Raw genomic sequence first — 15,057 nt, 5'->3', positions numbered from 1 at the left:
GACGGGGCGTTGGCTAGCCCATACGGCATTACAAGGTACTCATAGTGGCCAGATGGTGTGATGAATGCCGTCTGCCACTTGTCGCCCTCCCAGATTCGAACGAGGTTGTACGCGCTTCGCAGGTCCAGCTTGGAGAATATGCAGGCCCCACGGAGTTCCTCGAGGCCGGACAGGACCAGGGGAAATGGATAAGGCAGTTTCACCGTATGGGAGTGACATCCTGGAACGCCAAGTAATCAGATGGGACCGTGACCTTTTCCCGAGGTTCGGGGCTTTCGACGAGGGTGGATGCAACTTGAACTGAGCGTGATCCTGGGAGTGGAGTAGGTAATGACGTGAGGCAGTTGTGGTGACAGTACTCGCTCCAGCGAGTCACCTCACACGAGTCCCATCTGATCTCTGGAGAATGGAGAACTAGCCAGGGGCGTCCCAGGATGATATCCACGGTGGGTCCCTCCAGTACCAAAAACGTGATTTCCTCCTCGTGTAGAGTGCCAATCTTGAGCTTTAGTGTCGGTGCTCGATATTTCACCCACCCACGTCCTAGCGGTTTTCCCTGGATGGTCTCGACTCGGAGCTCCTGGGCATGACGTTTCCGGGGCAGATGGAGACGATTCAATAGGTCCTGGGATATGAAATTGCCCGAGGAGCCCAAGTCGACGAGGGCAGGGGCTGAAACAGAAAGGTCTGTGGTAAATAGTTGTACCAATAGCATTGATAGCATGGAAATGACAGGGTCTAGTTGGAGGGTACTCACCGCAGGACGTGGAGGTCTGACTGGGCAGGTCCTGATGTAATGATCCGCCGTAGCGCAGTAAAGGCACAGACCTGCCGCGAGGCGGTGAGCACGTTCAGAAGGGGTGAGCCGGGAGGTGTCTACTTGCATCGGCTCTGGTACTGGGGAACCCATGCCGGGCGTGACAGACTGGTGGGCGGCTTCGGTGGCGTGGCATGCGGAGGTGAGTATCTTATGCCGGTTTCGTTGGAGATCGTGGAACAGATTCCAAGGAGTCGTTGGAGGATCGCGGGAGAGACAGCAGGTAAGTCTTTCTGGGTGAGTTCAGCTGAGAGAGTCCAGAACAGTCCATAGGAGTGAACGGTAGACCGGACAGTGAGTGACTGTGATGTGTGTGTATTTGTAGTGTGGCTTGATTGGTGACAGCAGGTGCGGGGGATTAGAACTCAGGTGACTGTGATCGGGTGATTATCCTGGCTGGTGACTGAAGTGACTGTGATGAATCCCTGACAAGTGCCTTCTCCTACTGCAGCAAATAAAAATTTTCTTAGTGATATTTAGCACAAGTTCAGGAATCAGGAAGTGACGATTTTGTTCTCTTCAACTCACTGGATGGAAACGGTGCTTTATTCGCAAAAAATGTATGCGATATTCCAATAATTAAATTTTTCCAAAGTTTAATTCATAACTTTGGATGGAAACATATTGGCATAGCGGACGGGCACACACAGCGGGGGGTGCAAACAGCAGCACAAACATTATTTAGAACGCAAGGATTCACACATTGTCACATCACGCACATGCAGCGCTTCTGTGTAGGGAGAAGAACAGAATAAAACAACATATAAAGGAACAAAATAAATAGTCCTGAATGAAATATATTTCACTTAATAATAGAAACATATTACCAAATAACATGTCTACACTGAGTTCCGGTTCATTTTTGTGACCGCGCCACAAGCTCAAGGAAACCGAGAAAGCTGAAAGCCCATACTATTTGTTTTCTTTATTTTATAAGCTCAATGTTTTGTTTTTATTGTGAGTGTACACAAATAAAAGTGAACCTTTTACAGTTCCAAATAATGTCTTATTCTTATCTATATGACCAAAAATGACATAGAATTTTAAGTTGTTTCCACTACTTTAAGGAAAAGAAAACGTCTCGGGTTACACATGTAACCATGGTTCCCCGAGAGGGAACGAGACGCTGCGCCCCCTAGGGGGCACTATGGGGAATGCAGCCTGCATGACCGGTGTCTGAAGCACGTGTGAAACAATGCCAATCTATTGGCCCACCTGGCCCATGATGTCATAGGCAGGATTCCCGGAAGTATAAAAGGGCACCTGCCGAATACGTCATCCACTTAACTGTCTGAAGGAGACGTCGACAGGCAGGCCGAAGGCATGGCAAGGGGGCGCAGCATCTCGTTCCCTCTCAGGGAACCATGGTTACATGCGTAACCCGAGACGTTCCCCTTCTAGGGGAACTCCACGCTGCGCCCCGTAGGGGGCACTATGGGGAACGCAATCCAACTAAGCCGTGCCAAGGTGTATGCCTGTCCACCTGGTGGAGGAGCACCAAGGAAGTGACAGACATAAACAAAGCCTTTCCTCAGAAAGGGGCCATGCCACTGATGCCACTGGCCGCTCACGCAACTTGGCAGAAACGGGGGAACCCGAATAGATTAAGGGGAACATCCCATCCAAGTTAAGAGCACAGCTATCCTCAGATAGCTATGCTATGTGAGCAGAACTAGCCTGGATACACAAGACCACTGAGGAGGCGAACTAGAAAGCCTCTAAAGGAGCTCAAAAGATGCTACTTAAATCCCAGGTAAAGAGAGTAGCTGCTATCTGAGGATAGCTGTGTCCCTAAGGTCTCATGTAGGCCTGTGTACCAGAATAATCAGGTAAACCCTCCTATGAGGCTGCCCAGACTACATAGAGTGGGCTATCTACTTACTACCCTAGCACGGGAGATAGCACTGTCTAGGCAAAGGCTCAAGGAGACCACTACTTAAAGACCCTAGGAAGGGGAGCAGTCACTGAGCTAGCACACAGATATCCTCAGATAGCTATGTACCTAGGAAGGGCTACCAGAAGGGGGGCTCGACTAAAAACTACCCAGACCACAAAGAGTGGGCTGTCTACTTACAACCCAAAGAGGGGAGACAGCACTGTCTAGGTAAGGCTAAAAAAAACGCTACTTAAAACCCTAAGCAGGGGAGCGATCACTGAGCTAGCACATAGCTATCCTCAGATAGCTAGGCTCTAGGAAAAGGGACCACTCCATAGGAGGGCTCACCTCAACCACACTGGAACACAGCTAGCCACAGATAGCTGTATTCAGGTAAGCCCAACCTGCCATACCAATGGCTGGAATATAACCTCCCTCAGATGGCTATACTAAGGAGGTCCCAAATCCGCGTAAGAGCCCAGATAGTCTTCCTACAGAGCTGCCCATGGGACCGACTGAAACTACCCAGACCACAAAGAGTGGGCTGTCTACTTACGACCCAAAGAAGGGAGACAGCACTGTCTAGGTAAGGGCTCAAGAGACCGCTACTTAAAACCCTAAGCAGGGGAGCGATCACTGAGCTAGCACATAACTATCCTCAGATAGCGAGGCTCTAGGAAAAGAGGCCCACTCCATGAGAGGGTCCACTGCAATTGCAGTAGAGCACAGCTAGCGACAGATAGCTGTATTCAAATAAGCCCGTTCTGCCAAGAAGAATGGCTGGAATACAACCACCCTCAGAAAGTTATATTAAGGAGGTCCCCAATCCGTGTCAGTCCCACAGTTGGCTAGCAAAGCACCGTGCTATTGACTAAGATCTCAGAAGAGGGAGACCCATACCATCAGTAAATGATTCGCTAAAGAGCGAACACAAACATCATAGTCCAAGATCAAGCCAGTAAGCAGTAGCCATAGCACTATGCGATGACCGCGAGTTGAGATAAACTGTGCCGCGGCAACGGCGAAACCGGGCCGCGAGACACAAATGCTCTGTTCCGTATCCCTCGGGAATAGGAACAAACGCGAGCGGAGCCTAGACAACGTGACTCATCACAATGAGCGCGTAACTCAGAACGCGCGTGCTCTTCGCCGAGACAAACGCAAAAGCAGAAAATGCCCTTGAGTGTTAGAATCCAAACACGGAGGCACACATTCCCTAAGGCGCTGCTCGATTCGAGCGCTATCCGCAGGATCTCAACCCCGCGAATCCCGCGATCCAGCAGGTGCCCTTTTATACTTCCGGGAATCCCGCCTATGACGTCATGTGCCAGGTGGGACAATAGATTGCCGTTGTTTCACACGTGCTTCAGACACCGGCCATGCAGGCTGCATTCCCCATAGTGCCCCCTAGGGGGCGCAGCGTGTAGTTCCCTAGAAGGGAATCTAAACAATTGCGCTGGAGCCTCTCGTGGGAAATATTTGTATTTGTGCCGAATGAGAGATGAAAGTTATAGGTGTGTTTCAGTTTTATATGTAGTTTATAACGAATGCCATTTTTGTGTTTTATTTTATAATTTTTATATAAAATTTGTATTATAATTTTATAGCTGCTCATATTTTCTGATTTTTATGTTCCTCTGTCTGAATATTTAAAGTATTTATCAGCAACTTCAGTTTTTTTCTCTCAACACAATTTTGTCTTATATGTGTATAGCAAATTATTATTTTTATAATTCATGCAGCAAATGTTTTAAAAATAGCTTTAAAAACTTTACAAATTACTTTATTGCATGCTTTTAAGGAACTTTTTAATAACTTGTATGGGTAGTTTGAATGTAAAATGTCATGCATTTGTTGTATTCCCATTTGTAGCATATAGTGTAGCATAATGTATAGATAGGCTAAATCATATAAGACAGTGTCTAGGTTAACATAGCCTATGTGATTCCTTAAAAAATATCCTTTTGCTCAGCTGCGTATGCGATCTTAAAAGATAAGTCTGGATTGACTTTTGTTCAACGCTGCAAAAACACGCTGTAAACAGAAACCTTTTTTTCTGTTTTAATATATAACTTTATTCAAGTTATAAAGTTCTATATATATATTTAATATAGAACTTCTATTTAAGTTATAATACAGGTTGTTATTGTTTTGGTGAATGTCTGTTTCTGAGATCATAGAAAAGTGTGCCCCTCTATGAAAACGAAATGTCCCCCATTGAAGATTTTCTGGCGAGGGCCCTGAAATACGTTTTTGTGGTTTTGTCAGATCAGTGTGTTACCCTGTCAGTATTTGTTGGCATAGGTCAGTGCTTGTTTTTAGCAACTGAACATGCTCAGTTTCTGTTTGTTGGGTCATGGAATGTCTAAAAAGTGATGATCAAATGTGTTAATCGGTGTTGCACAGCTTCTGTCGGTGCAGTATGAAATAGTCTTTAAGCTGCTTCATGTGGAACAATGTTAACACTTTAGATTAGGGAACACTATTCACTATTAACTAGTTGTTTGCCATGCATATTACTAGCATATTGGCTGTTTATTAGTACTTATAAAGCACATTAATGCATGAACACATCATCTGTAGATCTGTTAACGCTACCCAATACCTGTACATAAGTACAACAACAACTACTAGAAACGGCTTTCTTACTATTAATAAGCAGCAAATTAGGTGTTTATTGAAGGAAAACTCTTAGGCTGATGATACACGGGGCAACTTTTTGAGCAATGTTGCTGGGCAACGTTGAGCAATGTTGCCATCAACGGGCAACCAGGGGCCCATTCTTCGTACGTCGCTAACTCAGTTAGCTAGATTTGACTGTTGACGATTTGGCCTGATCTTGGATTGTTTGGTTCTTCGAAACTCATCCTGGACTTGCTGTCATAGCAACAGGTCCGTATGCTTAAACCTGCTCGGGAACAGGTTTATTTCATGTAAACAGGATTAGATTGCATGGTTTTAAGCAGAATTGATACTTAAAATCTGTCCCAGCCATGTACAAATTGTACTTCATTACAAGAGTACCCTGCTGTAATTTACCCTAATGTAATTACCATGATCAAGGTCCTGAAATGTAACAAGGAGATCAGTAAAATAATCCATGTGACATCAGGGGTTCAACCGCAATTTTACGAAGCTACTTTTTGTAGCTGGGAAGTAAAAACAAAAAAGTAAATCTCTATTTACGATATTACTTTTTGTACGCAAATACATTATTTGTGTACAAAAAGTATTCTCGTAGCTTCGTAAAATTGCGGTTGAACCCCTGATGTCACATGGATTATTTTACCAATCTCCTTGCTACGTTTCTGGACCTTGATTGTGGTAATTACATTGCTGTCTATGGGAGGGTCAGAGAGCTCTCAGAATGCATCAAAAATATCTTAATTTGTGTTCCGAAGATGAACGGCGGCCCTACGTGTTTAGAACGACATGAGGGTGAGTAATTAATGACAGAATTTTCATTTTGGGGTGAACTTTCCCTTTAATTAATGCTGTCACATTACATATCTGCTTCAAAGATAAAATTGCATGATGAGTTGCTAATTACAACATTAAAATAACAATGTAAAGCATGTACAAATACTAGAAATTGTGAATATAAATAAGTGGGAATCATGTAAAAAAAATATCCCTAAATTGAAAACAGTGCACATTTAATTTATCTATTATAACATTTATGTATTTCTGTTCACTTGGCTGTTTCCTTATAAAAGCCTAGAAATTTGTCAAGTTTTTCATCAGGTGTCTTTTTTAATTACATGATGTCATTAAGTTGCTGTCTTGCCGCCAGCCAATCGCTGCATTGCTGATCTTACTTTCGAGTATCGATACATCTGCCCTATTCGGGAAACACGAGAACGTGCAGTAATCTCAGACAACTTAATCCAGATATTTTAATCAAATCCGCAAATTTATTTGAAGAACAAAATTACCCGGAGATCAGTTATCATGATTAGAAGATCTGGAATCTTTCATATCATCTCAGATGTATTAAGCGACGTAGAACGTGAAGAACGGGCCCCTGGTGAGACACAGGACCCATGACCGATACAGGAATAACTGTATGAAATTGATACAGGAATAATTGTATGTTTTTACTTCCCAGCCAGTGAGATTGCATGTGAGTAAAACTATTCAGAAAAATGATGCTTATCCAGGTAAGCTGGCTAATCTTCAATAGAAAAAAGCAAAATGGCATCATGATTAAAGTAAACAAACACTGCTCATTTCACAATCATGTTGAAGAGAATGAAGTTTGTGGGGGAAATCGTGGCCTAATGGTTAGAGAGTCGGACTCGTAACCCAAGGTTGCGGGTTCGAGTCTCGTACCGGCAGGGATTGTAGGTGGGGGGAGTGAATGTACAGCGCTCTCTTCCACCTTCAATACCACGACCATGACAGTGGGCAGCAAAAAATGGCTGCCCACTGCTCCGGGTGTGTGTTCACGGTGTGTGTGTGTTCACTGCTGTGTGTGTGCACTTTGGATGGGATAAATGCAGAGCACTAATTCCGATGTCACTCACTTAAGAAAGACATTCCCAGAGCAAGGTATCTTAAATATATCATTACTTTGAATACACGAAAACTGCAGTGTAAGGAACTTACTTAAACAATCCCCACCAGACCAGCCTGGGCGACACTCTGCACAGTACTTCCCTTTTACAAAGAAATCATCCCTTGGGCCCCATGTGCCATTGTTACAGCGCTTGCAGTTCTCGAATATGCTGCAGCCTGAAGAGGAAAAGGGAAAACACTTAGAATTAGAAAGAGGCATTAAATGTTGAGATTTGGTTCTGAGGAACTAGTGTAGAAGATGTAAATTGCTTTGATGTTTTCCATGTTTTCTGCCATTTTCTGTAATTAAACCAGCCATCTCCATTAGACAAAGAAATCGACGACATGCATTACAGGCACCCTCTTATAATTCCAGCTGTGCTGCTAAAGGCGTCATAGGCTGTGTGGTCCAAAGGATTTGGAGTGATTTCACACATATTTCAGGCACCGGCCATGCTGACAGCATTCCCGGTGTAGTGCCCCCATAGTGTCCATTAGAGGACGCAGTGTCTCGTTTCCTCTCGGGGAAATATGGTTACATGCATAACCTGAGACGTTTTCTTTTGAGCTCTTTTTGAAGATAAATAAATTATTAAATTTAGTCAGGTATTTTATTTCTACTGCCTTCTCAAACTGTTGCTGCAGCAGTAGTGTTTATTCCTGCCTTATAAATGCATTTAAATTCATTATATTCTTAATAATATCTCTTAATCTTCAGCAGAGAAGTGAATTGCTCTTAAACGGATGCCCTCTCTATTCTGTGTGATTGGCTGTTTGCTGCACACATCACACTTTCATGTGCACACGCTCCACAGAGTTAATCACAAACTCTGGATCAAACTCTGAGTTGACCGAGAATGTTCATATCGAGCTTTGTGAGTCCGCTGAACCTGATCTAAACCAGGTTGGATTTGTTTGGTTTTGTCAACTCTTGTTGTTTGTTCAGCTAGCTTCATGCAACAGGCCACTGGTGTAATGAGGCTGTTTTTCTTAACATTAGCGCTGTTTTGGCCCGATTATTTGAATGCACTCACTTACTGGATCATTGGACTGAAAACTTTCTCGGAGTTTAAAAGCTTAAAATGATCTGATTGCAAACAGAGAAGCGAAATCGAGTTAAAGGGTTAGAATTGAAATTCTGCTTCAGTCATTTTGTGTTAATTGGGTTCATTTTTTTTAACTCATTAAGGATTTTTAAATTAATCACATGCATTAACATATTAACGTTTACAGCCATACTTAAGAGTCTATGGACAGCAAGGGATTGGGGGCCATTTGGGAGATGGCCAGTAACATTAACAGAACATACAGAACATGTGCTTTGTCCTGCCTATGATGGGGCAGGTGTTTGACCCCCTTTAACCATTAAATCTGATTGGAGTGAATACATTGATTGTATTCTTTGTTTACAAGTTCCAGAGTTCCAAATGTCAAAATCAACAAATCATAACACATGTTGGACTAATGGAATATTTACAATATACAACATATACAGTATGACATTCATGTTTCTGCCAGATGTTTGATTGTTTTCAAGCTGTTGAATTATTGAATATATAGGATCAAATGAAGCTATTACTAAGCCATGGACAAACCATAAAACGTTTATCACAAGAAGAGAAAAATGAGAAATAGTTGTAAATGTGTTTGTGTGTTATCTGCTCACCAGGATGGATGATGCAGGGATCGCATTCATTTACAGCATTACGACAGCATGGCACTGCATAACCTACCGAAGACCCTTGAAGAGGACATTTACAGTGGATGACATCATATTCACAGCATCCCCTACACATCACACTCCACTCGGGTCCTGGACAGTAGTTGTACAGGAACCTGTAATCTAAGAAGTAAAACACAATATCATAGACAGTACAAACTGACTCACTCTAAATGAATTAATGTTTTTATGCAAACATGCCTAAATAATTTAGTTTAATCAAGTAATTTGGACATATCTTAGTTTAGTTGCACTGACTAACTCATATGAGTTTAATTTATTTCAGACTTTTTCTCCCATCACTACATAATAATAATAATAATAATCAGTTAAGAAGAAAATCAAATGACCAGAAATGATCGTATTGTTACTTTAGTGTTAAATCAAACTTCAAACAAGTTTTTTATTTTGAGTTTACATACATAAAATCAGTTTCAAACTGATTTTAAGTTGTTTCATTATCAGGAAAAATGCAAGTGGTCGCGCGGGCGCCTCCCTGCCATGCATGAGCAAAAACACTTGAATATGGGCCAAAAATATTGCACATTTATAGGTTAACTAGAATTTGGAATCTGCATTAAATTAAATCTTCTACATCCGAGACAGATGCAGTTATAACCTATAAATTGAAGGCTCTTTGAGGTTTTAAAATTATCTAACGGACACATGCCGCTCCAATTCGCTGCATGATGATTAGTTGTTGTTGATCAACATAAAAAAATAAAAAAAAAACACCTGTCACAGTATATATTCATGAGTAAATTGTTGTTGTTGATCAAGATTAATCGGACGCCGAAATAATGTGTTCTGTCCTTACACAGCCCTTGGGTTAAAATAGCCCAAATTGAGTTGTTTTAACCCATAGTTTTTGGAGTGTATTCCCTGTGCAATTTGAGGTCAAATTAGCAATGCAGTCTTTTTATTATTGTGATATGTTTTTACTTTAGTATTGCCAAAATAGCTGCATTGCCGCGTAACACTTTGCCTAAACCTGCTCTCAGTTTGAAACGCTCATGAGCCATCAGACACTCTCCAGATGAAAGAGCAGCGATTCACGCCTTTGCAGCCCCCACGATGGAGCTCAACTGTACAGTGGCCGAGAGAACTCAACGTGCTGCAACTTCAGAAAACACATGCAAATAGAAAAAGCACCAGCAAATCAAGAAAACATCTTCATCAGTTTGACAGCAGGTGCCGGAAATGCTAACAACGCAAACAAATAAAGAAATGCACTGCAAATGGTCACAACACAACCAAATAAAGAATTGTATTTGCAGCGTTTCTTTATTAAGCTAGTGTTAGAGGCCTTTTTTGCTTTTGTTAATTGTATAATAATAAAAAGAAAACAAATATATAGAATACAAAAAGATTAGAAAAGCTAGTGTTAGTATTTTTTAAAGAAAACAAGCAGTTAGTAAATGAATAAAGGAGAGTGCAAGTCTTTTTTTTAAAATAAAGAATAGATTTAGAATAGAGAGTGTTAGAGTTAGAGGGTCAAATAAAGGTGGAACAGATGGGGTTTTTAGTCGTTTCTTGAAGATGGTTAAGGACTCAGCTGCTCAGATTGAGTTGGGCAGGTCATTCCACCAGCAGGGAAAATTTTATTTAAAAGTCATTGAAAGTGATTTTGTGCCTCTTTGGGATGAACAACAAAGCGACGTTCACTTGCCGAACGCAAGCTTCTAGAGGCACATAAGTCTGAAGTAATGAATTTAGGTAAAGGGGTGCAGAGCCAGTGGTGGTTCTGTAGGCAAACATTAATGCCTTGAATTTTATGTGAGCAGCTATTGGTAGCCAGTGCAAACTGATAAACAGAGGTGTGACGTGCATTCTTTTTGGCTCATTAAAAATCAATATTGCTGCTGCGTTCTGGATTAATTGTAAAGGTTTGATAGAACTGGCTGGAAGACCTGCCAAGAGAGCATTGCAATAGTCCAGCCTGGATAGAACAAGAGCTTGAACAAGGAGTTGTGTTGCATGTTCTGAAAGAAAGGGCCTGATCTTCCTAATGTTGTATAAAGCAAATTATACGTTTTAGCAATGTGGTCTGAGAAATGCAGCTTATCGTCAATCACAACTCCAAGGTTTCTAGCTGTTTTTGAAGGAGTTATGGTTGATGTGCCTAACTGGATGGTGAAATTTTGATAAAGTGATGTGTTTGTTGAAACCACAAGCAGTTCTGTCTTAGCCGGGTTGAGTTGAAGGTGATGGTCCGTCATCCAACAAGAAATGTCTGTTAGACATGCTGAGATGTGAGCAGCTATCGTCGGATCATCAGGATTGAATGAGAGGTAGAGTTGAGTGTCATCAGCATAGCAGTGATATGAAAAGCCATGTTTCTGAATGACAGAACCTAGTGATGCCATGTAGACAGAGAAGAGCTGAAGTGTCCATGAACTGAGCCCTGAGGCACCCCAGTAGTTAGATGTTGTGACTTGGACACCTCACCTCTCCAAGATACCTTGAAGGATCTATCCAGTGTTGCAAATTTAGCAATTTTGTAGCTAGATTTAGCGACTTCCCCACCACTTTTGAGACTTTTTTCAAGAGTTTAGGGATAAATATAGCAACTTCTTGGACAAACCTTATCTAAGTTCTCATCTTGCCCACTGATCGATATTCATCTTTATATAGATCAGTGAATTTGCCATTATGATGTAATCTAGTGACATTTAGCTACCAGTTTCAGCTACTTTCAACTGAAAGCAGTTGGCAACACTGGATCTATCTGAGAGATAAGACTCAAACCACTTTGCCAATAGGGTTGACAGGAGGATCTGGTGGTTAACCGTGTCAAAAGCATTGGACAGATCCAATAACATAAGTATTGAATATTTGGAATCTATATGAACTCTGTTCTCTGCATTTTATTTAGTTTCTTTCTTCTGTTCTGGTTTAGATTCCTGTTTGCCCATATTTGGTTCTGTTCCTGTTGTCATTAGTGCATTAGTTCATTAGTCAATTATCAGTTAACCCTCAGCATCTGTATGTCCCTCATTTACTGCCTCATTTAAGATCTTTCAGTTGTTTCAGTTGCCGGTTATTATTGTTGTGTATGCTTATGTTCCCTGCTATCTTGGATTTACCTTCATCGACTGGAGATCTTATTAAAAGTCTATATTGTATTACCTTCGTGTTCATGCTCTTGACGTAAGCATGACAGAATAACCGGCCTCAAGAAAAGAAGTGTGGCGTGTTTCCCTGCGTTTTATTTTTCGTTTTTGACAGTTTTTGTTTTGTTTATGGATGATCCTGCCGTCCTCGTCCTCCTGCTGGAGCAGGGGGATCACTCTCTAGAGGACCACACTGAAGACTTTGTGTTCCTTGCCAACCTGACACACTACCCGGACAGCTGCCTCTGCTCGTTTTATCACCATCGCCACTGCTGGTTCATGTCTGCCCCACTGCTCACCCTCAGCCCACCATCTGTGTGCTGGATTCGAATTGACGTCGTGGCTGGAGGATCCCTTGTCTCCGCCTCCAGCCTCGGTCCTTCGACCCAACGGCTCCACCATGGCTCCTAGCTCCCTCCTCTCCACCGTGGCCCGTCAGTCCACCAGCTTGGTCTGTTGTCGACCATCCGCCGCATCGGGACTCCACTCCTCCGGCTGCGCCTCATCCCTCCGTCCCTCCGGCTCCACCTCGGTCCTCTGTCACTCCGGCTCCACCGTGGCCTTCCGGATCCCCGCCTCCGCCCTCCGGATCCTCAGTTTCACCCTGGCTATTCGGCTCTCCGTCTCCACCTCGGGCTCCTCCTCCACCTGCTCCGCCGCCGTCGGTTGGCCCCCTGGAGTCGTCAGCCCTTCCTCCACCATGGTTCCTCTCTCCGTCGGCTCCACCTTGGGCCGCCATCATGGCTGTGGCCTGGGTCCCGCCTGGCTACTCCTGCTCCAGCTCCCTCTTGTCTACGTCCTGGCTCCTTCCTCCGTCTACTCCTCCATGGTCACTCCTGTCTCCTCCGTGCCTCCTCCCTCCGTCAGAGCCACCCTGGTCATCTGCGTGCCTCCCTGCCTGCCCTTCTCCAGACCTTCGCCCTCCTCCTGAAACCCCGCCCTCCCTCCACCTTCTACGGCGCGAGGTCGTTGTTCCTGTTGCCATTCGTGCATTAGTTCATTAGTCAATTATTAGTTAACCCTCAGCACCTGTATGTCCCTCATTTACTGCCTTATTTAAGATCTCTCCTTGGTTGTTATTATTGTTGTGTATGCTTATGTTCCCTGCTTTCTTGGATTTACCTTCATCGTGTGGAGATCTTACTAAAAGTCTATATTGTATTACCTTTTGTGTTTGTGCTAAAACAAACTTGATGAGCACAAGAAACTTCGGTAAAAAATATTAAAAATCTTACTGATTCCAAACTTTTGAACGGTAGTGTGTATATATATATATATAAATATATATATATATATATATATATATTAGGGCTGGGACAATATATCGATGCATTGTGATTCGTGGATCGATTCTGAGATTATCGGAATGCATCGTGATTCTCTTGAATCGATTCTGAGCTTAGTTTTTAACAGCAGATCGCGCTCTATGCTAGTTTTTAACCGCACACTCAAATGCTCACGAAGAAGAGCGCTTGTGCATTCGGCTGAGTAATGTAAGTGGTTAATTGTACTTGCACATTTATGATGCGAGATTAATGTAAACACAGCCCACTGTGAACATCCTTGTAATTCTCTTTAACATTTTCAAACTTTATGAATGATTATTTTAGGTTCATGATTATTATTTTAGCTGCCTACCTAGTGTGGACTAGGAACAGAAGGCTGTTGCTGCTGCACACACTAGTGACAATTTTTGCACACCCGATGCATAGTTGCATTCAAAAAGACAATGATTCAAAACATTGAATCTAATACAGTAAAAGGTTCACTTAAAGAATGGCCACACTGCTAATGTGATCTGATCATTAGCACTCCTTGCACACATGAAAGTTATTGAAGTCGCACAATCAACACATCATCTTATCGTATAAGACAATATCAGCATAATTTTTCATATGGGGCTGATGCCAATGATTACATTTTAAGGCTTTATCGGACGATTCTGATGATGTTGTGATGATATCCCAGCTAGGAATGTTATTCTTCTAAGAATGTTCCAAGAACATTATGCTATGTTCTGGGAATGTTTTCAGCTGCAAGTTTTATTTTAGTTCCCAGAATATTCTCCTAAAAGTTAGGATAACATTCTCTAAAAACATTCTAAAAATGTTTATTGATAACATTATTAGAACATTATCCTCTAACATTCTAATTAAAATTTAAGTGGGAAACTTTCCATTCGACATTGGATGTGGACTCAAATGTTGCTCAGATGTCAAATTTTGGTTGAAAGTAAAAACCCAACCTTTGTTTGATGACGCTCCAACTTCATTAAATAACTCCAAAAACACCATTACCAGCTTCACTTATTATAAACCGGATTGACTTTATTTCTGTCAGACATTTACAAAAGGTCTTATTGAGATTAACAGTGGTTTAGATGTTAATGTCTGTTTGAAAGTAATAGTTTGGTTTTATGTCACCATTATGGTGATAAGTGTAGTGCTTTAGTTGGGCAATTTGACTCTTGACTTTTTGATGTTATTCTCCAGCTGCTGTAGCTATGTTTGTTATGGCAAAAATAGCAAGAGAACATGTGATTAGATGATACTGGTTGTTATCTGATGATTAAGACATCATCACATAGCAGTCTGATTATCTGATTTAATCTAGTCTAATCTATGGTATTAGTTGCACATTATTTATTATGGCAACTCAATGGTTCTACAGACTGAGATCCAGCAGCATTTAAATCCGGTAATTTCAAGGATTTAATAATAATATCAAAAAATAATAATTTATCACACAGACATCAAGAATCAGTTTATGAATCTCAACAACGGTGACATGCTTCATGCTGCAATGTATTCTGGGTGCATCATACAAAACTCATGCAGGGCTCCCAGAATGCATTGCGGCAAGAAGCATGTCACCATTGTTGAGATTCATAAACTGATTCTTGATGTCTGTGTGTGTCTAAAGATGCACTAGATCAAAGTGATTTGTGAACAATGTGTTTTAAAAATTACAGATA

At 42.0% G+C, this 15,057-nt stretch overlaps 1 protein-coding gene across 1 annotated transcript in view; it reads right to left on the bottom strand.

The window, feature by feature from the left end:
- The window catches only part of pamr1b (peptidase domain containing associated with muscle regeneration 1b), a 99,408-nt gene that overhangs the window by 77,113 nt on the left and 7,238 nt on the right, over window positions 1–15,057 (bottom strand). Inside the window, exons 2-3 of the mRNA XM_016515890.1 lie at window positions 8,917–9,093; window positions 7,302–7,427 (exon numbers count right to left, since the gene is read on the bottom strand). Of these exons, the coding sequence (XP_016371376.1) occupies window positions 7,302–7,427; window positions 8,917–9,093 (303 nt within the window). The remainder of the gene's footprint in view (window positions 1–7,301; window positions 7,428–8,916; window positions 9,094–15,057) is intronic.

This window comes from Sinocyclocheilus rhinocerous, unplaced genomic scaffold (genome assembly GCF_001515625.1).
Source record: "Sinocyclocheilus rhinocerous isolate Xijiao unplaced genomic scaffold, SAMN03320098_v1.1 scaffold2041, whole genome shotgun sequence".
In the NCBI taxonomy this organism is placed as follows: Eukaryota; Metazoa; Chordata; class Actinopteri; order Cypriniformes; family Cyprinidae; genus Sinocyclocheilus; species Sinocyclocheilus rhinocerous.
Note: the sequence above shows the minus strand (reverse complement) of the source record. Positions and strands in the feature narration are given on the sequence as shown.